Source organism: Lygodium microphyllum, chromosome 25 (genome assembly GCF_053477565.2).
Source record: "Lygodium microphyllum isolate KBCC chromosome 25, Lygodium_microphyllum_v1.1.10, whole genome shotgun sequence".
NCBI classification, from domain to species: domain Eukaryota; kingdom Viridiplantae; phylum Streptophyta; class Polypodiopsida; order Schizaeales; family Lygodiaceae; genus Lygodium; species Lygodium microphyllum.
In genome coordinates this window covers 59458665-59484711 of record NC_141159.1, presented here as the reverse complement: position 1 = coordinate 59484711, position 26047 = coordinate 59458665, and the positions used below count along the sequence as shown (strand labels likewise).

General features: G+C 43.5%; 1 protein-coding gene across 4 annotated transcripts in view; it reads right to left on the bottom strand.

Annotated features, from left to right (window-relative positions):
* The window catches only part of LOC148014270 (uncharacterized), a 66159-nt gene that overhangs the window by 15230 nt on the left and 24882 nt on the right, over positions 1-26047 (bottom strand). For all 4 annotated transcript variants that reach the window (XM_087666629.1, XM_087666630.1, XM_087666633.1 and 1 more), the window contains 3 exons: positions 13865-14080; positions 11808-13696; positions 11488-11553 (listed from right to left, as the gene is read on the bottom strand). In XM_087666629.1, coding sequence (XP_087522755.1) covers positions 11488-11553; positions 11808-13696; positions 13865-14080 — 2171 coding nt within the window. The remainder of the gene's footprint in view (positions 1-11487; positions 11554-11807; positions 13697-13864; positions 14081-26047) is intronic.

Sequence of the window (26047 nt, the reverse complement as noted above, 5' to 3'; positions counted from 1 at the left end):
CAATCTTTGTTGACCCTTGGAATGGCATTAATTAATTAATTAATGCTAGTCCCTAGTATCACTACCGACACTTATTGGCCATATAATTGTCCTAGCATTAAAATTGACACCAACTGACCCCCAAAGCCCTACTGGCATAACTTATCACAACTTTTGTCTTTGATACGCGCTGCATCCTTGAGGATCCTTGGTTTGTTAACATGAAATAATTGCCATGTGCATCACATGTGCTAAACAACCTTGCACAGTTGATTAATAACTTAATTAAATGTTATCAGCAAGATCAAAGCATTTCAAAATTTTACGTCCTCGTAACAGCTAGAAATGCATATGGTGAAAAACCAAATGCAATGGAGTTAGCAAACCAATCACCCAAACCTTCAAGAGTCCTTTAAGGCTCGGCAAAGAGGATTGTCCATATGCCACTTGCTCAACAATACATCACTAAGATAGTTGGGAACCAAAAAGAGTAGAAGCAATAGGTGCAAAGATAGAGTATCCCCCTCAATTGTGCAGGGAGAGTTTTGCATGTGGATACAATTGCAACGTACTGTGGATTTTTAGGTGGCAAACCCTAGATCTTAGTTCGGCACTTCTCATCTACATGACCGGCACATTAATAATGTGTGCAAAACCTATTTTGTTCAAAGAGTTGCTGCCAAATGGGTTTAATTACTTTGGTATTTTTGGTTCCACCAAACCCTTGAATTAGGTTGCCTTCCCATCTTGAGAGGTCTTGCTACCTCCAGATTTCACCTTTGGAAAAAAGGATATCAGAGCCCCCTTTGATATGAAAATGGAGAAGTTTGTCTTTTATGGACTGAATCATGTTACCTCATGTAATGCTAGAACTGACATTCGAACTCATAGAAAGTTGGCAATCAAGGCAACGAAATGATTCGTTGCATAAAATGGAAGCATTTACGAGGTGGCTTATCATTGTGACATCATGGCCCATCCAAACCATATCCGTTAAGGGAGGGCTTGCAATGCTACAATAAATGTTAAGTTAATGCATGGGTTATTTTTTGAGTTTCACTCACATTACAATATTTTCTCCTTGCATTCAATCATGGGAGTCATTTTCTTGACCATTATGTGCACAAGATTGTACCAACATTTCAATCTTAATCATGAGCCATGAGAGTTCTCCATTAAGAAAGCGGATAATCTAAAAGTCAAGCTAGCCAAGTATAGGTGTTTACTCACCTAGTTTAACACCATTGGATCACCGAAGTCTAACATAGACTCTAAACCAATTATTACGTCCTAAAGACCCGAGACACAAGCACTTATTGCATAAGGTTAGACCAAGTTGTGAAATTCCTTATTTATTCATAAAAGCATTATTAGCCATAGCCATTGGAGTGTTAGCGTTGAGTGAGAAGAGTAGGATGGTAGATTGGAGTACACTTGGGGATGAACCCTAGAAAGCCCATCATACAAGCAAAATGTGCACACAATGGATTCATAAGTGGTTGTGGGCTGGTTGAGCATAAGCATGGTAGCCATATGAGTAGCCCAAGGAGAGTGGATAGACACATTATAGACGCAAGATGGATATCCCTACATCAAAATGGTTGATGGAGTGTGTAAGAGTCATCCTCACCATCAAGTTCTAACTGATGCTTGTGGTCTAAAGAAAGATAAGTGTAGCTTGGAGTTTTGATACACATGAATTCTTTGAACTCCTAATGCTTAATATGCATGAGTTCTCCAAATTCCCTCTATCATTTGCTCTACATCTTGAAAAGAAGGTGAAGAAGATGATGTGTTCTCCTGGTTCAGGCCATAATGTCTCCTTAAGGCCTCCAAACAAAAAGCCTAAAAAGCCACTATGGTATCCCAAGAGGAAGGAGTTTGAGACATTGTGAATTGGTTACATGCCATTCACAAACCAAGCCTCTATGACAACCACAAGATACTCTTTGGAAGAGCCCCAACTCTAATACCATGTGAAGATATACTAGGGTTTGCACAAAGAAAACATAAAATGTATGAACACAACTAAAACACAATAACTCATAAATAAATATAAAAACCCAAACAAAGAAGAAAGGTAACTCTGAAGTAAATGTATGAATGAATGTCTACAATGACCGATTACTCTCATAGGAGTAACTGAGAGAGTAGTCGAAGTATGATATGTACCAAACCTATATCCCAAGTCCTGTAACCACCAGTCAAAGCTGAAAAGAGGCTGTACATGACAGGCCAGTAGCATGAAAACCAAAACACAACAATCTTTGAGGCTGGACATGGTAAATGCAGCAGCCTACTGCCTGAAAAACAATGGCTGCTGGTCACATGCAGCAATCTGGAGCTGGGCATCAGCTAGAAGATATGATACTGGGCAGCCTGCACAGCTGCAAAAGGCGGGCATAACAAGTCATGGATAGGAGCAGATTGCTGATGTAAGCTGGCAGGCAGTAAACACAACAGTAGGGCAACTCCAAAAGGCTGGGCAGCAGCTGAATCAGGGCACCAGATGTTGGAGAAAGTGGCAGCAGCCACTGGACAGGCTGGACAGCCACCTGCTGAGTAAGTGACTGAGCACACCATCTATTTACAAATGAGGAACCAACCAAACTGTGGGAGCTTCCTTATGGGATATTGAAACTATTTGTAGCATTAAACTTTGAATTTTGGGCTGTTTTGTTGGGGGTAAAGGCGCCTCTGCCTAGCCGCCTATGTATTACTACACTCACAGTACCCACCACTGCGCACTCCAAGTGGTGAGCACTCATCACCGTCACTTTATTCTTTATTCTTTTAGTGACAGTTTGAATAAATGAAGGCTCGGTCACACATTGTGACTGTTGGAGTTCCCATTTTGTGTCTCTCTCTTTCTTGCTCTTGCTCTCCCGCCATAGCTCTTCCAAGCAAGCTTCGATTCTTCTCACCTTTCAACTGGTATCAGAGTGTGGTTGCTTGAGCATTCGAGCTTGGTCCGTGACTCCTTTAGCTTCCTATTGATTACCTACAATCATTGGGTCTCCTTCCCGACAGCCATGGCCGACACTCTCAAGCTCTCGTCACTCCTCAGCTTCCTGAGCAACTACCCGGCCCATTTGGGCACCCTCAGGGAATTCCTTCAAAGGTATTGAAGCATTCCTTTGAGTGTTTATTTCAGTTTGCAGAGTACAGCAGAAAGGGGCTGCACAATATATATATATATATATATATATATATATATATCGTTTTTTACTTCAGCCCTCCCTTGGCACTCATTGGCAGCCTCATTTGGGTCCTATACACTTGGTTTATGGTTGGCATTTGATCCCGAGCCTTGGCATTGAGCATCGATGTGATTTACTTAAGGTTTGGGACTGTTATACACAGTTTACAAGCAGCCCACAGCAATGCTACATTAGCATTTTATGTCTGGATCACTTTGGCATTGACATTTGATGCCCGGTTGGTCCCGAATGCTCCCTGAATGCTAGGGAATGTATGCCTATGATGTGAGATGCTTTTGGGGCTGAATTTCCTCAACCATTGACTGTTTTACACAATCCACCCGCAGCCAAAACAGAGCAAGCTTCTGTCATTACACTTTATACTTATGCTACATGGTCATTTGATGCCTAATTATGCCTGGTTGGTCCCAACTAGTCCCCAAATGTTTGAGGAATGTATGCCTATTGATTGGCCATCATTTGAAGCTGATTTAGTGGCCTGAAATACTCAGTTTTACACAGTAAATCATTGTTGTACACTCCAAGGCTGAAGCTTATTTAGTCACTTTATACTCTGCCTACTAGTCACAGGTGCTTCCCGAGTGTTTCATATGACTATTGGGATGCAAATGAAGGTTGACAAATGCTTTGGATGGTTCCGGAATGTATTTTGAGCTTTGTTTAAGCTCCGTATTGGTTGGCATTTACTTGACATTGGCCTACACTACCATGCTTTGTGACAAAGGCTATACCTACGCTGTATGTATGACCCGTTGGTACATGCTTGTTGCTTATGTTACCTACACATGTGTCATGAGGATGTGAAAATTTGATGCTTTGCTTATGTTTAATTGACATTTGATTAAAGGATTAATCAAATGTGCAATTAAAAGTTGCACATGTGTTGCACATGTGAGGTGCAAGCTACTTTTTCACAGTTGAAGGCCGAAAGACCTTGTGAAAAAGATGGGTGTCAAAGGCAAAAGTTGTAACAAGTTACACTTGTTAGATTCTTGGTGAATTTTGGTGTCAGTTTGCCCCTAGGACCATTAATTGGCCATTATGTGTCAATGGTGACACTAGGGACTAGGCATTAATTAATGGATTAATGCTTGTCCAAGGGTCAATTAATGCATGGGACCACTTTGGGTTGCAAATGGCTTAGCCAATTAAGTTTTGGATGGGCAAGGTCAATTTTCTAGGCATGGAATAAGGGCTAATTTAATTTTCAGAATTAATTAATTCTGAAACTTAATTAAATAGCTGGAAATTGCTGAAAATGGATTAAGAAAGCTGCCACTTGGCAAAACTTTCCCATGCAAGTGGAGGAAAGGCTAAATAGGGCTGAAGGGAGAGGGAATTCTCGTTTTTTCATTTTTGGAGCTGTTGGGAAGAGGTCTTGGACTGTGGCTGCCAGCTTTTGGGGCCATTTCCCCAACCATTGGAGACCATTTTGGTGATGGAGATTGCATATTCTTGACCTTGGGAAGCTGGCAATTGCTGCTGATGCACTTTCTCCTAAAGATCACAGTCTCCAATGCTCCTATTGTTGTTGGTGCATCCGTTTGGGGCTAGTACAGCAGGGCAGCAGCTGATTTTGATCAGTTCTTTGCAACAAATCTCAAAATTTTCTCTCTTTACAACATTCTCTCATCTCCTTCAGCCTATGCTCAGACATTCTCAGCAATTCTTAGTCATTTGGAGGAGATTTCAACCATTTTTTGGTGGGCTGATTTGTAATTTCTGCAGTAAACCCTAATTTACAACAGAAATTAGGATTTACCAACCACCTTGGCATCCATGCCAGAGATTGAAGACTCAAGGAACTGAAATCAACAGCTGATAATTGAAGATTATCAAGGGATTTCAAGAGCCAGACCATCCCAAATTGATTTGGGTCAACATTTGACCAGCCAAGGGTCAAATTGGAGAAGAAATCCTGGGTGAATCAAGGGGCAAATGACCCAAAAGGCTTGCTGGTCATTTATGGCAGCAAGAGCACTTAGTTAGCAGGAGGAGATTGAAGAATCTCGAGTTCTACTCCTTCCAATTGAATAAAAGCTAAAGAAATACCCCAAGGGGCACCAATTTTGGGACCAACAGGATATCTATTGTCCAAGAATGTTATAATAAAGTGTGTATTTCATTTTATGTGCATTTATTTATTGCTGTAATTAACTCTTAAATCAAGTTATCACCACCCATTCCAAGAAGGAAGGCTGGTTTCACATGCTAGTTACATTGTTTGGACTTGAATGTTACTGGAACTTTGTTTGGGCATGACTTTGGATATTCTAGAGCTTATTTTGGTCTTGCTTTGGCTCATCGCAGAGATTGATTGGAATTGTCTTCATAACATCGGATGCTATCATTGGATACTTGATCGCTCATATGCTCTGGATGTCTTACTGATGTATGATCTTGGATACTCCATCACCGGTGCTCTTACATGCTTTGTTTGAGATTATTTGCATGACACTTGCAGCTTTTGTGCCAGTGGGAGCGTCTTTGTACGCTTATCAAACATTGAGCAAAAATGCGGGTTATGCATATTGAGCTTTTGGATACTTGAGACCGGTATCTCCTCGTGGAAGATGTATGTTTAATATACCTTGGACCGTGTAGATGTACTTGGGCTGATTCGGCTTGGTATTCACTGAGCAGACATCAACTTGTGTCAAGTCTTGGCAGTGGTATGTACATTTTGCCCTATTGATTGGGGGGTGTATTGACTATACTAACGGACTTTGTTTGACATGCTTGGATATTGGCTTGTGTCAGTTTCACTGTTACATGCTTGTTGATACCCGCTTGATGCTGGTTTTGCATTGACTAATAGTAATTGACTTTGAATATTGGGTTTTGCCTACTGTCGGCTCTCATTGTACACTGCTGTCATAAATTACAGCAAGCATATATCTTCGGACTGTGATGCATTTTTCATGCTGAATCATCCTGGTTTTATATACATTTGATGGTACTTCGTGGAAAGCATCATTAAATACTCGTTTCTCGCCATTTTGCCTTGGTTTTGGTGGTTTTTTTGTCATTTTCTGCAATTCACAACAAGCAGTTTTGAACTATTTGCACCATTTTGGACTGCAATATGGCATCTTCTCCTACTGATAGTGCTATCTTCAACATCACCAAGCTTGATGGTACGAACTATGCCTATTGAAAGAGCCAAGTTTGGTAGGTATTAGTGCAAAAATCTCAGATCAAGCCACTAAGGATGCATGGCGAGCAGCCTGAAACTATGACTGATGACGAATGGGATGAGCTTAATGAGTTATCCAAGTCCACCCTCATCTTGTCTCTCATTGAACAAGTACATTACAGTGTGGTTGAGGAAGCGCAGAGTGATTGGCAGCTTTGGAATAAAATCAAGAATCTCTATGACAAGAAAAGTTCAACAAGTTAGATGTATTGGCTGAAGCAACTTATGGACCTACGTATGAAGGAGAATATGACGATGTCTGCTCATTTGAGCAAGTTCCAAGCTATTCTCAAGAACTTGACTTCGCAAGGCATTACCTTCAATGATAAGGTTACTCCATTGTTTTTGCTTGGGACTTTAAGTGAGTCATGGGATGTATTCCACACTGCCTTATGTGCTCCTGCTACTATTTTGAACTTGCTTGATGTAGAGTGTGTTCTTCTGTAATAAGAGATCAACCGTAAGAACTTGGATACCTCTCGTGTGTCACATGCTTTGACTATTAGAGGTAGAGATGGTAAGAATGACCGTGGGTATGGACGTGGCAAAGACTTGCAAAAGTCTAGGTCTAAGTCGCATGGTAAGTTACGCAGCAAGTCTCGTGGAAAAAATGCTAATGTGACATGTCATCATTGCGGCAAAAAGGATCATATATGCCCAGTGTCATGAGTTGCGCAATGAGAAGTGCAAAGATAAGAGAAAAGACAGTACAAGAAAGTCTTCTGGTCGTAGCAGTACCTACGGAATCCAATGTAAAACTAGAGATAAATGTCATGCAGACTAATGACTTTGATGGGGAGTACATACTTGCAGTTAGTTCTTGTGATGCTACGTCATTGACCAAGATTCACTCTATGTATAAACAGTGTTGGCTTTAAGATTCTAGTGCTTCATTTCATGTTACACCTTGCCGTGAGTAGTTCCACTCCTACCGCACACTCTCTGGCTCAATTCGCTTGGGTGATGACATGTCACTTGCTATTGTTGGCATTGGGGATGTACGGCTACAATCCTCTACTAGCAGTACTTTTCTGTTACAGAATGTACGTCATGTACCTGCGCTTACACGCAGTCTTATGTCTGCATGGCAGCTTGATGATGCTGGGTTTTATGTATCGTTTGGAAATTCTACCTAGAAGATCACCCGTGGCAGGCTTGTGCTTGCTCGAGGTGCCAGGGCTGATAGCCTCTATCCTCTTGTAGTTAATGGATCTTCTATTGATCGTGTTTTATCAGTGAGCTCCATTCCACGTGTATCTCTTTGGCATGCCCGTTTGGGTCATATGTCCTTGAAGGGAATGAAAATGCTTTCTGATTTGCAATACTTACCGCCCCTTGAATATGCATGTTTTGATTCATATGAGCATTGTCTTTACGGCAGACTGACTATGTCTGCCTAGGAATATGCATAAGTCTAGTAGGATACGCATGAGTAAGCCCTTAGCATTGGTACATTCAAATGTCTGTGGACCCATGCCTTGTCAATCTATGGATGGTGCAAAGTATTTCGTGACGTTTATTGACAATTTTTCGCATAAAGTTTGGGCTTATCCCATTAAGCTTAAATCAGATGTCTTGGCTGTGTTTCAGAGATGGCTTGCATTGGTTGAGAATTAAACTTAGCATAGGCTAAAATACCTTAGGACTGACAATGGGGGAGAATATGTGTCACATGCCTTTGAGCAGCTATGTGACGAGAGGGATATTAAGCGTCAGTTGACCGTTCCCTATACCCCACCCTAGAATGATTTGACTGAGTAGATGAATAGAACCATCCAAGAGCGTATACGCAGTATGCTTAACCATGTAAGCCTACCACATAGCTTTTGGACTGAGACCGTTAGTACAACTCTGCATATCATAAATAGATCACCTTCAAGTGGTTTGAATTTCCAGATTGCAAAGGAGATATGGACTCCGAAACCTCCGTCTTATGCGCATCTATGTGTCTTTGGATGTGAGGCATTCTGCCATATACCCAAGGACAAGCGTAGTAAGCTGGATCCTAAGAGTGTCAAATGCATTTTCATTGGCTATGGAGATGCAAAAAAGATGAGGCACCGTCTATGGAATCCGCAGACGCGGAAAGTCATCTGCAGCTATGATCTAGTCTTCCATGAAGACAAGATACATAAGCAGCCTAAGAAGATGGTAGAGATACGCAAGGTTATATTCCAAGAGGAGCCACGTGCTCCTGCACAACTAGTAGGACAGCCTGCAGCAACAGTTGGTACACCTGGCCAGGGTGTTGGACAAACAACAGAGCTTGCAGTGAGACGGTCTACTAGAGACAGACGTCCGCCTGATAGATTTGAGCCCTCGATACATTATGTCTTGGTTACAGATGCAGGAGAGCCTCTCACCTATAATGAGACTATGCGCAAGGGTGACAGTCACTCCTAGGAAAGGACTATACAGTCTCAAATGGACTCTCTGCACAAGAATATGACTTGGGATTTGGTTGCATTGCCTAAGGACAAGAAGACTTTGCCATGCAAATGGGTATACAAGCTAAAAAGTACCCCTGAAAACCCCAAGCTGGCTTATAAGGCAGGACTTGTTACTAAGGGTTTCAAGCAAGAGCATGGAGTTAACTTTGATGAAGTCTTTTCTCCTGTGGTCAATATGACCACCCTACGCTTGGTTTTGGCCTTAGTCATGCAGCTTGACTTGGACATGTAACAGATGAATGTCAAGACTCCATTCTTGCATGGGGATTTGCATGATGAGATTTACATGAAGCAGCCCAAGAGCTTTGCAGAACCTGGCATGGAGCACCCAGTATGCAAGTTGAAGTAAAGTCTTTATAGCTTAAAACAAACACCTAGAGAGTGGTATCATAAGTTTGATACCTTTATGCAATCACAGGGCTACAGCAGGAGTGCTATGGATCCATGTCTTTACACCAAGACAGCTCGTAATGGCTCATTGCTTATTGTGGTACTTTATAGGGATGATATACTAATAGCAAGGAAAGCTCATGATAAGCTGGATGCTCTTAAATCTCAGCTGAAAAAGAGGTTTGAGATGAAGGATTTGAAACAGGCCTCTCATATTCTTGGTATGTGCATTAAGCATGACAGGCATCAAGGACTACTCTACCTCTCACAAAGAAAGTACATTCATAAAGTCCTTGAGCGTTTTCGCATGCAAGACGTAAAGCCTATTAGTTGTCCATTACCTTCTTATGTGAAGGTCTCACAGATCGATTATCCGTAAATAGATGAGCAGAGAGCCAAGATGGCCAAGATCCCTTATGCATCAGCCGTGGACGATTTGATGTATACCATGATAGCCACTCGTCCAAATATTGCCTTGGTTGTTGGTGTTGTGGCATGCTATATGGCTACACCTAACAAGAAGCATTGGGATGCCATGAAAAATATCATGAGATACCTTAAGAGCATAGCAGATATGTGTATTTGCTATGGCAACTAGGATATAGGAGTTATGAGATACACAGACTCCGATTATGCAAGACGTATAGATAGTAGGAAGTCCACTTCTGGCTATGTACTCACCTATGCTGGAGGTGCTGTCTCTTGGATGTCCAAGATTCAAAAGTGTACGGCTATATCTACCATTGAGACCGAGTATATTGCAGCCATTGAGGCTTGCAAGGAGGCCATATGGTTGGGCTGTTTGGTTCATGACCCTGGCATTGATGCTATACCAACGCTGCATTCGGATTCTATGAGTGCTATTCAACTAGCCAAGAATCCGATCTTCCATGTGAAGACGAAACACATTGAGGTGAGGTATCACTTCATACGTGGGGTCATGGAGAACAAGTCTGTTGACCTTGTCAAGATCTCCACTGACGAAAATCCTGCAGATCTGCTCACGAAAAGCCTCACTACTGAGCGCTTTGCCTTCCTCAAGAGATTGATGGGCGTTGGATGAGATAACATTTTTTCTCATCCTATTGTACATGTATACATTGTACTGTCTTTTCTTTTTCTTTTTCACTTCTCACTTGGCAGATTCGCCTTTAAGTGGAAGGTTGTTGGGGATAAAGGCGTCTCTTCCTAGCCGCCTATGTATTACTACACCGACAGTACCCGCCACTGCACACTCCAAGTAGCGGACGCCCGTCACCATCACTTTATTTTTTATTCTTTTAGTGACAATTTGAATAAAAGAAGGCCCAATCATACATTATGACTATTGGAGTTCCCATTTTGTGTCTCTCTCTTTCTTGCTCTTACTCTCCCACCATAGCTCTTCCAAGCAAGCCTCGATCCTTCTCACCTTTCATGTTTAAATGAGCTAATTAATGTTTAATGAGAAATGCTCCTGTTTTAGCTTAACAAGTTGGTCTGAAGAAATATACTTTGAACACAGTGAGGAAAGAGAAGTGAAGCCTGCCGCATTTCATTGTTGTTGATTTAGAGGTCTCATTATCCACATGAAACAAAGTGTTCTAGCAATTGTACCAGAGCGAGGGAAACACCAATGACTATAACCAGGCCAGCAGAAAATAGTCGATTTGCAGTGTGCAGGATCACTCTGTGAAAATGGGAAGACTGGTGGCAAAAACAATCAAAATGCCCCTGAATTTTGTGAAAACTCCAAAACATCCATCAAATTTCAAACTTACCCTTGCATCTTTGGAAACAGTCGCCATAATCAGTCATGAACTATTTCATCTCATCAGTGCCTAATCCCATTAGAAAATCCTCATTCTAACATCCAGCAGAGATGGAGCTCATGAAAACTTGCAAATCATGATGAACTGGGAGATTTTGCAAAGCCATAAGAGGTACTAGAAATTTCAGCAAACTTGAGGTGCATTTTGACCCAAATGGGAGGTACATTGGGGAATTTTTAAGCCAAACTGGAGTAGGCATTTTGGACATACTTGAAGTTTGAGGAGTATTCTGCAAATTTTAAATCTGAAATTTTCTACAAAAAAGAGGCATTTTGTAATTTTAACAAGTTTTTAAGGTGGTCAAAGCATGCAATTTAAACTCTTCATACAAATACGATAATAGATCTTAGAATGATTTAAATGAAATAAATTTTACAGAAGTAAAACTATTACTCCAAGCACAAAAAAATGCGATTGGCATAACAATGTGAGGAGAGTACCTTGAGGTAGGAGCTAAGCAACAAACATTCCCAGCACTAATCTCTCCCCATGCTAACTCTAGAAACCTGAAAGTATCCAGGTTATATCAACAATGACAATGCAACTTAACAATTGCTAATAAAAGCACATAAGAAACCAATAAAGCACATTTCATTGTGAACAAATCAGAAAGAGTACAAGGCTTCCATCAATGATTATTCCAAGTTCATATACATCATCGAACATGCTTACCATAAAACTGCTCAAACAGCCCTGCTAAAAAGAACAATTATAATAATCAAAAGTCTTCAGAATATGTCACGAGGATAAAGTGGAAAACCTTGAGGCAAGTAAGAGAATGTCCTTTATGTTGCTTGAATCGTCTTCATCGCTCTCTGCCGCTGCACGAGCCATACAAGCTGATCCTCTATAGCTTCGAAATCTCTTCTTTCTTGTTAAAGCAAGGATTCCAATGCTTGATATTTCTGTTTGCTTAAGAATGTTAGTCACTGTAATTTCAAGCATCTTAATCAAATAACAGCCTTCTAGAAAATATGGCTTTGCTCCAACATAGTTTTCTTGACAATGCTGTTTGAGCAACTTCAAAATTCTCTGACAAAGACCAGCACCAAAAATGTTGGACTCTGAAGACTTGGCAGCAGAAGTGCAAGAGATGCAATCAAAAAGCTTAATCCATGAGTTTGTTACAGGCTCTAAATGGACATAGCATTCAGCCACTTCAACCACCGTGTTGATGCAGCATTTATGTTGTGATTCGGCTTCAATATGAAGAGACAAAGTGGTACATTGTAACAAGGTGTTCAAAGGAAAAAGCAAGAAACTATAGATAACCTGATAGCCAGAGTCATCAATGACACCCAGGGCACTAGGCATATCATCAGCTTTTTCTAAACATTTGACCATGCATTCTGTAAAAGCCTTCCATGACCAAAAAATAAAAGTAATGTGTTGCTGAAGCGACTGCTTGATGTCTGTTGGCTTTGCATCAACTAGAGCAGAATTAAAGGGACGTTCATCTGTTTCCATAATAGCACCAGAATCACAAAACCACTTAGAGAGCAACCACTCCAATACACGTACAATGCATAGCAGGTCTGCCATGAAATTAAGACCTGCACATACATTTACAGCAAGCTTTTCTTGTCTTTTAATCATGTCCACTTCCATACCATCATGATCTGCTTCAAATTCAAACTGCAACCAAGATGCTGTGATATATACAATAGGTGTCACGAAGCATCCCCATCCAAGTTCAGTGCTACAAGTGTACTTTTCTGCATCAGATACAGTGCCAAAGAACTGATATTCCCTTTCATGACTTCCCATTTGCAGTAGAGATAACTTGTAAAATGATGATGATAAAATGAGAGGTCCAAGCTTCATCAATGCCAGTACAGCAGACCACTCAGCATCAATGAGCTTTGAGCAGACCTGTGTTTTACCCAGCAAAAGGTCATGAAAAAACCTGAGTAAAGAATGCACAGAATTGACATGTTGCTCTGAAGGTTTGATAGCAGCCTTCCCATCTCTCTCTAGACCCTTTGCTAACAATACCAGCAATCTCAAAGCTCCAGTCAAGCTCGGATTATTACTGCATGAATGCTTTGCATTATTTAATCCACAGGTCCAGAGAGCTCTCAAAAGCTTTAAAAAGAGCCCAAGGGAAGGATGTGACCATGGTGACCAGTTGGTTAAAAAGCTGCCCTCTTTTCCGTTTTCAGCAGGCTTACTGTCTGGACTTTCCAGCACTAGATTTTTATTCTCAATTTCGGCAAAAGAAGACTGATGTAACAAAATTTCTGATTTATGGCTAAATTTGCGGGCAATCAGATCCTCTATTGCATTCAGGCAAAGATCCCAGACCCACGGATTGCCCTTATCAGGACCAGACTTGATGAGCATCTCTAACATTGGTGCAACTACAGCATTTGAAATCAATGGATCGTTTATTGCTGATCCAAGCTTGCTTGCAAGAAAGCTCCAAGTGAGCCAGCAGGCCAGCCCAACAGATTGATCCCTTGCATTGCTCATAATTGCTGTTAAAGGCATCACAAGCAGTTTTAAGCATTTCAAAGAACGGCTAGTCAATAGCTTCTCTTGGCAGACACTAGAATTATGCAATCGGTCTGCTAAAATATGACCAGTGTCATCTGGTTCTGACACCATCAAATATTGTAGTAAAGACTCAATCAAGGCTTTCCAAGCATCCTGTTAGCCAACCAATTGGATTAAGAAACGGCTATGGCACAGACCAAAACAAGTTTGTACTGCAGTAAGGAAACAAAGATGATGGGCATATTTAAAAATCTAAACTCAGTAGGACTTTCCAGAAGACTAAAAGAAACGTCTAATACATATAAACATGCAAGATCTTACCAGTGAAGCAATCTGGACTTGTTTGTCATGACTGGTAAAGGTTACTTCCATTATCTTCAACATCTGGTTTGTCAAGGTCTTATTCTCTCCAGCTTGGCTTCCAAGAAGCTTGATAAACCATGCCCAAGCATTGATGGCAGGCACAATCAAAGCCCTTGACTTTAACATTCTCTCCATCTTTAGTAACAAAATCTCAGTTATGTCTGCAGCTACAACCTGCAGTTCAGCATAGAAATATGATGCAAAACTTGGTTCTCAAATCATCAAGCAACATAATAACCAGGAATGCAGTGTGTTTCATCAATTACCTATTAATCTATCCATCATCTAGCCATATTACAAATCAAGAAGCATGCAATTGGATTTTTTGTAGCAATGTGATCATAGCTTGCAACTGTATGAGGATGGCAACTATACTCATGGTAGGACGAGGAGTGTGTAACAAGGTTCATCCTCAACCAGATATATGGAATACTTCCAATCTCTCTCAATCCTCAGCTTGATCACTAGGTTCTCGGCCTTGTTCCTCAGACTCTATTCAACCCATTTTGTCCAAGTGTGCATATGCCACTCAGCTCCAAGTATAGGCAACATTTGCTCCCTGTTTGCATGCATTTCACAGCAACCCAATGCAGAATTCAGATTTTGTGAGATATTCTCTTCGTATAAATTCTATACTCGAAAGATCTAGGTGTGTTTGACTTTATTTGAATGTCTATCTATATTTGAATTTCTGTCAATGTATGGAGAATGTGTGGGATGTGACCAGAGACTCAGTGATTGCAATGTTATTGGGCAGGTCAAGCAGATCTCTGTGCCCAGCTCAAAGAAGGTGAGAAGTGTAGCAGAAGCCAAAGGTGAATTGGCAAAATTGTGATAAAGAGGGTCACACTACGAAGAAATGCAAATAGAAGAAAGCAAGGCCCACGTAAGCAATTTCAAATTCTTTACATGACTATATCAAGCCTTTAGAGGCAAACAGCCAGGGTGGGCATATATACACATGCCCAGGTATCTATTAGCATTGAACGGGCTTTCCATGGCTGTCTCCACATGTCATACAGTTTAGTCCGTATAGTATTGTACCAACAATTCATATGGTTCCGTACCAGAAAATTGTTGTGCATATTCACATATTCAAAAAGCCAGAATGGTCTGCAAGACAAACTTTAAGGAAAAGAGTACATCCGACCATGTTGCCTTGACTCAAGAACAACAATGAAATATGATGATGCTTGCAATCCCAATGATTACAAGTATAGCTACCATCATATACAAACTGATTTCTCAATGATCCTTCATCTGACCTGTAGGATCCCCCAAGACACAAAGAGAGAGACACAGAGAGAGAGAGAGAGAGAGAGAGGAGTAGAAGAAAGAAATAAAGACATGGACCAGCAAATGGTGTCTCCTGCAAGTGCATGGACCAGCAAGACATGGACGATGGTCTATGCATCTCTTTGCGGCTATGTCTAAGGTGGTCCCCCATAGTGGGACTGTCAGTCGGACTAGGGGGGCTCCGTGGTGGAGTCGTCGATGCTCTATAGAACTCTGGACTGCATGCTAGCGTGCCCGCTCCGTGTCTCTGCTATTGGGTCCGTAAGAGATGCTCTCCATGGCAGCCTAGCTCCAGCAAAAAGAGCCCGAGACATCTCTGATCTAGGAAATCCGTAACCCTTGACAGCGGCCCAAATCCCTCTCTAAATAAGCAATGGAAGTGCCCTTGAATCTCATAGTATACCACGCATCTACATCTCCAAGTGGGAGCAATACAAGTTGTACTGTAGTGGTGGAAGGTCATCCATGTGTAGTCCATATAACTCTAGCCATGCCTCTGTTCGAGCATACCACCACTCAATATCCTCTTGTAATGCTAGCTATCTATATGACTCTAGTGCTAGCCAAGAGTATCTCTGTCTCGACAAGGGTCCAAAGCCTATGCAACAAAGTCACTGTCTGGAAGAAGGCCTCAATCTAGAGATGGTGCTCCCATCTTTGCTTTGATAATCTCATGCTGTACAAAGGGCCTACTTTGAACCATCCATGAAATCATCAATACCAAGGGTCTCTCTATCTGCTCCCACCCCTCAAACATCTCCCCTCTCTTGGATAGTGGTTGATCCTATATGGCTCTCCTCCCATGGTAGAAGCTTGATCCCCATATGGGAGCCCCATACAAAAGTGCTGGTGTGGCCAAAGTGCCGAAGAGCCGGAGCTTCATTCGAGGCTCCTAAAATTGTATCTGTGCACACTGGCTCTCCATCACCCCCAGAGCCACATAGCCTCATGTCAATCTATCCTCTACTACTCTCCTCAAAGTGAATCTCAATCCTGAAAATGTAATCCCCAAGTAAACATATCTCCGCGGACCAGCATCTACTCTATTCCGATTTCAACAAACCGTGCTCCACCCCGGTGAACCTATGTAGTTTCGATGTGCCCAAAGGCTAAAGGTTCCGATAAACCCATAAATCATACAACAAATAGGACAATGTAAACTTTTAACCCTCTAGCTGATATAAAAGTAAACATATCTCTGGACCACCACCATCATCTCCTCTCCATATGTAAAATGGGGTATTGATCACAAAATCCACTAGGAGGAAGTGTTAAACACCATAACCTTGGTTTTCCCAAGGTTCATTGTGAGATCCATGTCCTAACAAAAGGCTTGAAGTGCATCTAGGTGGCGCTACAATCCCTCCAATGTGCTAGATATGAGGACTATGTCACCAGCAACAATAGTATCGGTATCAATGCTCCCCTAGGCCAGCTCCCTCTCCTCCAAGTTCATCAATGTCGTCTGATCTCTCTTCAATAAAGAGGCCAAATAGAGTAGGTGAGAGTGGGCATCCTTGTTTCACCCCAATGGTGTTGGTGATCTCCTCATACAGCCCTCCTCGTGCTCGTACTCACCCTATAAAAAATATCCCTCGTCCCATCTTTATCAAGACCTCCAACTCCTGTAGTCTCTACATGAGCCTAACGCTAGATACTGTGTCAAAGGCCTTACAAAAATCCACAAAATAGCAATATACCCGCCTCCCCTCCACCCTGCTCTCCTCAATGATGGCTCGAAGTGTGAGAATCATCAAGAGTGGAGTAACCCATCCTAAACCTTGCCTATCCACATGCCCAAGGTTGGTGCTTCTCTATCCATTTTCTCAACTCATGCTCTAGTATCGATCCACACAACTTGGCTAGCACATGGCCAACCATGACCCTCCTATAGTTCATAAAAATCATGGGGTCTCCAACTTTCAAGATTGGTACTATAGTATTAGCTGACCAACTAGCAAAGAAGCCTTCACATAGGGCCCTGTTGAATACCACAAGGCACCTAGGATGTCTCTAGCATGTGATAAGTGCTCTGCTACTAGTCCATCATGGTCTTGGGCCTCGCCATTTTGGAGTCTATCTTTGGCGTTGTGAACCATCGTTGTACTAAAGAAGGTAGATGATGTGGGTCTATCCTCTAGTGGCCGAGGTAGCAAGGACTGCCCATGTACCTAGTATAATGAGGTGGCATATGCATGCCACATGTCTAGGGAGGTGATGGGTGTATGGGATCAAGGCACCTAGAATGCTTTCCATACCTCCTTCAATCTTGTTTCAAGAATAGCTAATAATAAAACTCATGCTCCAATCTGGATACAAATGCCCTCTTCTTCCACCACAAGTTTTCATGTGGTAGAAATGATCCCAAGATGCCTCAAGTCATAACTTATATTATTTTTATCATGTGAAATATATCACATATTTACATCAAAGATGGAACCCTTCCACCTTTGGCATCCAACCTTTCCTAGAGCTTGGTCAAAAACTTGTAAACTTGGGCATGATTCTTAGCACCTTTCAAGGCACAAAGGATTCGCTAAGGTCACTGTACAAAAAGCCTCTTCTAAGCAATTTCAAGTTTCTAAAGAGTTAAATAAGCTCCATAACCACCACCCCTATAATATGTCAAGCTTTAATGTATTCTTCATCCATTTCATCTGGTTGCCCAAAGAGATTAGTCTCTAATTAAACTTGTCGCATGAACCTTTCTTTCTTCACCCATGTTTTGTTTGGGCTCACAATCGTAGTCAAGGAAAACTTTGAAACAAGAACATGAACGAGAGCGGGAACAAGGATGGAAATAGGAATGGAATTTTCTAAAGGGGTAAAATGGAAATATGAACACTACATCAAGGGAAGACGAGGGTTACATGATATCTTAATTAAAAAGATTTTAAGGCTTATACTTCAAAAACTTAAATTTATCAATACGCAAGAACTTAAAAGTTATTAATTGGAAGATGTTAATGAAAGCTATAAGTTGGAAGAAGTTATAAATTGAGGAGGGAGAGAGAGAGAGAGAGAGAGATGAAATTCCTTAGAGTGTGAGAGAGAGAGAGAGACGCGTAGCGATGGTGCCCCTGCGTCGTGCCGCCCTGCCATCGCCTGGTCACGCACGCCCTGCTGTCGCCTCGATCTGCGTTGTCGCAGCCTGAAGAACTGCCTGTCGTCACCCCCCATTCACGTCAGCACCGTCGTCGCCTCTGCTCGTCTGTCGTTCGCGTCTTGTCAGCATCGTCGACGCCTGCACCTCCGCCTGTTTTTGCCATTCGCGTCTGCTCCCTGCGCCGCCAGCGGAATCCCTAGCGTCCTCTTCCTGACGCCCTGCTCCTGGAGCCGTCAGGAGCAGACGCCTTGCTCCTGGAGCCGCCAGCGCGTCCTGCTCCTGGAGCCCTGTTCACGGCCAGACGCCCTGTCCCTGACGCCCTATCCACGGTCGCCTGCCACTGACGCCCTGTCCCCGGACGCTGCTGACGGATCCCTGCCCGGCACCCCAACCTGTCCTATCCTGCCCTGGAGACCGCCAGGCCTTTGTTTCGCCCTTCTGCCCCTGCACGGTGACAGGTAAACCTCCGGTTTCATTAGCTGTCCTTGCAGAGTCCACCCCTGGACAGCGCCTCTGTACAGAAAAGAGGGAGAGCGAGAGAGCGGGCAAGAGAGAGGGTCAGTCCTCCTTCGAGATCAAATCATCATACACGATGGCTGGTTTGGATCTGGATTTCATAGATCAAACAGTGGCAGCACTTGGCCCGGATTCTGATGCTGAGGAACCTGAGGATATGGTTCCGTGCAACGAAGAGATGCCCCTTGGTCCCGACATCCAGCCTGCGGGTAAACGTACCAAGCATACTTCGGAAGAGATAGGTGTTCCTCAGGATCGTTCCTATGCTCAGGTTGCTTCGGATTCTGTGGACTCTCAGGAAGTTGATTGGGAGCATTTGCTGGAATTTGCAAACACTTTGCTTGGCGATTATGTTCAACAGATTATGTTCAACATAATCAAGAAGTATTTTCTGACTCTGCACCTGACGATGTTCTTGACGCCACCGTGGACCCAAAAACTGTCCTACGCTCCTTTTCGGTATTTTATGATCACGCTGTGATACTCTTCTTCACTGGTCGAATCCCGTTGCTTTCCCGTATTCGCCAGTGGTTGCACGGTCTGCTACAAGGGGAATGTGTTGAAGAGATTTTTGTTGGCTCCCGGGGTTTTTTTGAAGTCCTGTTGAAATCGAAGACGCACCGTGCTGCTCTCCTGTCTAAACTGCCTTTGTTTTTTGAACGCCGGTTGGTTCATGTGGTTCCATGGCGTCCAATGGCATATTTTCAGCGTCTGCTGCAACGTGAATGCCCTGTGTGGGTAGAGGTGGAAAATTGTCTGGCTGTTTATTGGCCACTATTGAAGGATGCTATGGCCGCTGTGGGCACTGTTCTGGTCCCTCCCAGTCTCAGGGCTGTGAATCACAACCGCTTGTGTATGCTATGGGACACTGCAAGAAAAAGACCTGCCTGGTTACGCCTCAATTGCTCTGGCATGCACCCGTTACACTTTTGTTTGAAATGGGGCAATTTTGCAAGGCATTGCTTTTCCTGTGGATAGTTAGGGCATTTTATGGCCGAATGCCCGGAACAGCAACACACTTCCGATGTTGGCCATGCTACGCCGCCCATGGAAGATATGGTGTGTGATGCCCCGTCGCTGGATGCTACCCATCAGCCCCACGCTCTGGCCAAAGGTAAACAACAGGTTTCGGGTCTGGATTCCCGTGCCATTAATTGGGTTGAAGTACGTGCAAAAAAAGGCAACAGGGTTGTTGCTGGCATGGAGAACACTGTGCCTACTACCTCACAAGATTCCATGCGTACATATATGCGCAGGAAGGAAATGTTGTCTTCCGAGCGCTCTGCTCCTGCTATGGTTTCCTCTGCCCCCCTTCATCAGCCCGCCAGGAAAATGTATTCGGATCGTCCAAAGGGTCCCCCTGCTAAGCTGGCATTTGATACCAGAGGTAATGTCATTACCCCGTGGGACCGTCGTTATCCCCATTCCACCCCCAAGCCAGCAGATATGCCGTCTACTTCCAAATCTGGTCCTCAGAACTCTTTTGCGGTGTTGGCGGATTTCTTGGACGAGGGAGTCCTGGACATTCTCGCTGACAAAGTCAAATCGAGGCAAGCTGTGCCTCGTACCTGATTTTGTTTTGAATACACATGAAAATAGCCACGTGGAATGTGCGAGGAATTTGTTCTCGACACAAGCAACATGCCATGTGGACTGTATTGCATGAAAATCAGTGGGATGTCCTGTGCGCTGTTGAGCACAAGAGTCACGGTGAAGCCGGAAAAGTGGTAGATTGCCATGGCTTTCAATTGTTTTATGCAGGGACACAGGCCATGCATTATTCGGGTGTGCTCATGATTGTACATGCCAAATATCAGCCTGTTCTTATTAAAAATGATGTTCATGGCCGTTTTTTGGTGATTGAAATTTTATTCGAAGGGGAAATCTTATGGCTACTTGGCCTCTATGCTCCGAATGATTCCTTATCTCGTCGGGCGCTTTGGCAGACTTTGCAGACCTCCTTGTCACTTGGCAGACGGGGCTTCTTCATGGGGGATTTCAATATGTGTGTTGATTCTTCCCAGTCCACATCGGAGCATTCGGTAATGGATGCGCCGGAAAGTCGTATGTGGCATGCGTTGGCTCTTGCTGTTCTTAAGCAAGATCTCTGGTCCTGGCTACACCCGTCTTCTACAGGGTTTACTTTCCATTCTGCCTAGTATGCAACAACATGGTCGCGATTGGACCGTATATATATCATGCAGAATGATGATTTTCTTCCCGAGATGCTCGAAATAAAAGTGCTGCAGCAATATGCCTTGTCGGACCATTTCCCTCTGCAGCTTGAGCTGCTTGCACAACCCATTGCACCTTTCAAGCAATTTCTGGAGAGACTCCCTTTGCGTTTCAATTTGTCTTACCTGAAGCATGCAATCTTTCAGGGCTATATGCAACAATTGATTGACAGATTCCTCTTGGACTTCTCTTCTCAGGGCACTGCGTCATTTGAAAGATTGCTCTCTAATGTGCAGCGGGTTGCTCGGCAGTATGGGATCTATCATGCCTCTCTTTGTCGTTAGCGTCGCAAGGCAGCCGAGGACATGCTGGCTTTGGTTCGTTCTCTGCTGATGGACACTCCGGATGATGCATTTCTGCTCGCACTGGCCATGCAATTGGCTGATCTTATTAAAGAATTCCACTTGAAATCATATCAGCAGGCCAAACTGCAACATCTGACAGAGACTTTGCAAGATAGTGCATGTCAGACCCATAAGTTCTTTCGAGCTCTCCATGCCTCTCCTGCTAGGGAGAATATGACCAGACTCGAGGATGCAAAAGGCCACCTTATCCTGGATCCACAGACTATTGTGCATATGTGCAGGAATTATTTCCGTGACCTTCTCGGCTCCACTTCTCCACCTTCAGACCAAATCACCCAGGCCCGTTCGGGTTTTTATGACCTGGTCCGCAATCAGCTTCCGCAGGACATGCAAGCTACTATGGAGTCCGATATTTGTGAGGCAGAGGTTATGGACGTCTTGTTACACTTGCCCAAGGATAAAAGTCCGGGTTGGGATGGTCTCACCAATGAGTTCTTTGAAGCTTTTGCTACCCAACTGGCGAAACCATTGCAGGCTTTGTTTCAGCAGGTGTGGCAAACGGGGGTCATGCCTTCCTCATGGAAAGAAGGCCTTATTAAACTGCTTCCAAAAGTTCCTTCGCCATCTAAGTTGACACAGTGGCGCCCCATTTCTTTGATGGGTTCAATGTACAAAATCTTTTCCAAAGTAATGGCGAATCGGCTCCATAAGCATCTCCCGGCCATTGTGCACCCTCTATAGTATGGTTTCATTAAGGGCCGAAATATTCTGCACAATGTATTGAATGCTCAACTGGCTATTGATTATGCAAGGCATTCTAATCAGGAGGTAGTACTGATTCAACTGGACCTGGAAAAGGCTTTTGACTATCTGGATTGGTCTTTCGTTGCTAAACTTATGTCTGCTATGGGCTTTGGTCCCCAGATGTCTCGTCTAATCTACACCATTAGCGCTGCAGCGTCTTCGCGAGTCATGCTGAACGGAGGTGTTACTGAGCCATTTGTACTTGCCCGCTCTGTCAGACAAGGGTGCCCTTTGAGCCCTCTATTCTTTGCCCTTGCGACACATCCAGTTCTTTCCATGTTATCCCATATGGCAGCCTCTTCTCAGTTGGCCGGACTGTCGCTTCCTACGGGACAGCACTTCATTAGCCAATCCCTGGCGGATGATACTTTTATGATTTTGCGTGCGGACAAGGACAACCTTCGACGAGCATTGGAGGTTTGGGGCCTCTTTGGTCAGGCGTCCGGCCTTCGTATCAATGCGCTCAAATCAGCCATTCTCAGCTGCACAGAGTCGGACTTGCAGTCCTTGGACTGGCAGGGTCTAGTTGTTCCTCGTGGCTCCATTGTCAGGCACCTTGGGTATCCTTTGGGTGTTGATGTTCCCCCAAAGCAGCTTCTGCAGTGGATTTCTCAGAAAATGGTGGCTAAGTTTATGTATTGGAAATCTCAAGCCTAGCCCTTCCATATTCGCCTCAAAGTGGCCCAGACAATTATGTTGCCAATGCTCACATATTTCTTGCCATTGTTGCCCTGGATTACTACGACTCTGAATGCTCTTACTCAGTCTATTCGCTTCATGCTATGGAAGGACTCATTGCATGCAGGTATTTCCTGGATCTCTTGGTCGCATACGTGCACCCCCAAACGCATGGGTGGCGGAGCTATTTTAGATGCCCAAACTCACATGCAGGCACTCCGTTGGTCTCTTTTCCGCGCCATGTGCTTGGATCATCATCCATGGGTCGATATAGCCCGTTATTTCCTTGAGAGCCATGGGCTTCTACATGGCAATACCCAAATCCGGAGTTCTTGGTGGCATGTTCTCAATGCTGATTCGCGGTTCTCCATTTTTTCTTCGTCGCTGCTTACTCATTTGGTATGTTCCTGGAAACAGGTCCTCCAGAAGGCTCAGTGGCATCCCGTGGAGGATCGCTTGGCTACTAACTCTTTTCAATTGGAATTGCTGACAGTCTCGCGTTTACTTGCATGGGAAGGTAAACATGAGCTTAGACCACAATTCAACCGGATGGCCCTTTTGGGCTTGTCTTTAGTTGCGGATGCCACCCTTGCCAGTCGCAATGTGCTTATATCTTTTCGTACAGCTAGGAGGCTTTTCAGGACCCCTCGAGGATATAGGCCTTTATGGGAACAGCTTTTGCGGATGCTCCAGAGCAGACAACCCTTTCCTGCCCTTGCTTCAGATCATCCCTGGCAGGATTGGGACCTACAAGGCCGGCTGACTTTAAGCAAAGCTTCTGCTAACCAAGTTTATCATATTCTGATTAAAGATCATCAATGGCTAGTTGCCAAAGCGAATGCTTTATGGGGATTACGTAAATCCCGGTCATGGTGGAGGGCAACTGTGATGGAGGGCTGGTTGAACAAGACACCCTTCAAATGTAAAGTTTTTCTTTGGAGAGTGATGATTGGTGGTCTTCCGCTTGCATCGTCTCTTTCCAAGCGACGAATCTCCAATGGCAACTGTTTCTTTTGCACCACTGCTGTGGAATCAGCCCGCCACCGATTTATTTCTTGCCCCATCGCAAAGAAAGTCTGGTTATTTTTGTCGGCTGTTTGGCAAGGAGTGGTTGGATTCACCCTGCGCCCCTTTGATTGGGTTTTCGGGCAGCCCAAATACCCCACTCCTGCACAGCCACATATGGAGCTCATGTATCATTTTCTTCGATATTGGGGCTGTTGGCATAACTGGACTATTCGGAATGCTTTTCTTTTTGACTCCGCCTATAATGTTCAGCGGCATATTGCGAGGCTTAAGGGCCTCTTGTATTGGCAGTTGGAACTTCTCCAGCATTCTGATTTCCTCTCTAGGGAGGACTTACGTCCCTGGCATATGGCAATTTCATCTGCATCTTTGCCATAACGTTGTAACTTGTAGTACTTAGAACCTCTTCACATGATGGCTTAGATTGTCGTCATGTATCTTGTAATCAAGTCATCTTGTACTTTTTTTCGTAATTAATACGATTACCTTTTACGAAAAAAAAGAGATGAAATTCCTTCTTGGTCATAATTGATTTGATGGTCATAAGTGTTAGTCATGATGAATGGACCATAGTTGGAACCAAATTGTGGCGTGATGGAAGGGGCAAATCCCTTTTTGCTTGTACACAGTTGTGATTGAAGCAATAGATCCGATTTCACTCTTCAATACTCAAAATGGCACATTTGTGGCATACAATAGATCATTTTTTCTTGAAAGGTCACAAACTTCCAATGTTTTTCATAAACATTGCATCCCTTTCCATGAGGACTTTTTATGTCCCAATACATTTTAGGTTTGGCCTACATGGCACCACTTCAAGATTCAAAACATTTCAATCCAAGAAACACATTCTGTTGAGCTAAAATATGCATTACTTGCTGATTAGCCTCTTAAACAGCCCCAAAACACACTAAAAATGCTCTTTTAGAGTAAAACCCTAAAATGGGAAGCGGTTCGAGAGAGTTCAATGGAAACCCTAAAACGGGGAGCGTTTCAAGAAACTTTAGTGGAAACCCTGATTTTTGGGGCGCCCTTCCACATCTATAAATAGACAGGCTGCCCCCATTCAGCAATTATTCTTGTTTTGCAGGTTACACTGGCCCACACACTTGCTGCTGTTGGCGCCCAGTTTCCAGCCTACAACCTGCCTCCATCTGCTGTCCAGCCATCATCGACTGCAGCCACATCATCTTCACCCTGTCCATTGCTGTAGGCAACAGCTCTTAGCTGTTGGCGACTGCTCCAAACTGTCCCAAACTACTGTTCAGCCTGCTATCCATCATCTCCAGGGTCAGCCAGCCTGTGTTTTCAACATCGCAAGCCCTGACACTCTCACACTATTTCAGCCTGCTGTTTACAGCAGACCGTGCACAGTTTCCAACCCCCGATCCACACTGCTACGTTTACCAATTTCCAACCTCTAGACTACTGCGTTTTGGTGACCAGCCTGCTGCCATTCACTATTCAGCACTCCTACACTCCAACTGGTGGTCACAGACTTGGGATCCGCCGTCTTCAGTGGACGTCACACTCCAACATTGCTCTGCCCTTGAGCACACTGTACACTCTTACATTCATTTACAGCATTCATTCACTTCAGAGTTGTGTTCTCTCTCTCCCTTCTTCTGTTTGTGTTTGAGTTTTGAGTTTTGCATTTAGGGTTTGAGTTTTTCCCTCTGTGTTTGTGTCTGTGTCTTTGTGTTTCTATCGTGGTTGTACACTCTGTGTGTCCTCAGTGAAAACCCTAGCAGCTTTCTTAACACGTTCCAAGAAATTTTGGCACCATTTTGACATTTTGCCCTTCCCTAAGTGTCATTTCAAGTTGCTTCGCATAACTATGCTCACAACCCTCTAGCTTCAAGACAATCCCAAAATAGATGGTCAATTGTCTCTTCCTTCTCCTACAAAGTACATAGATAGCAAAACATCAGAGATGTTAGAAATTTTGCCACTAGTTAGAAAGCTCTTGATAGCTACACAACAAAGCATAAAGTTGAGACACAAGCTGTGTCACAATAGTTTAGGGCAGAATCACCTGCTTTGGAGCAGGTTTGAAATTTTTGGTGCAGTCGGCAGCATTTATTTCACTTTTTGGGCAGACTACGCAGGGCAAACAGGTGCCACGTGGCAGCCAAGCAGCAATCACAGCTTTTTTGTGATTATTTTATTATTTTA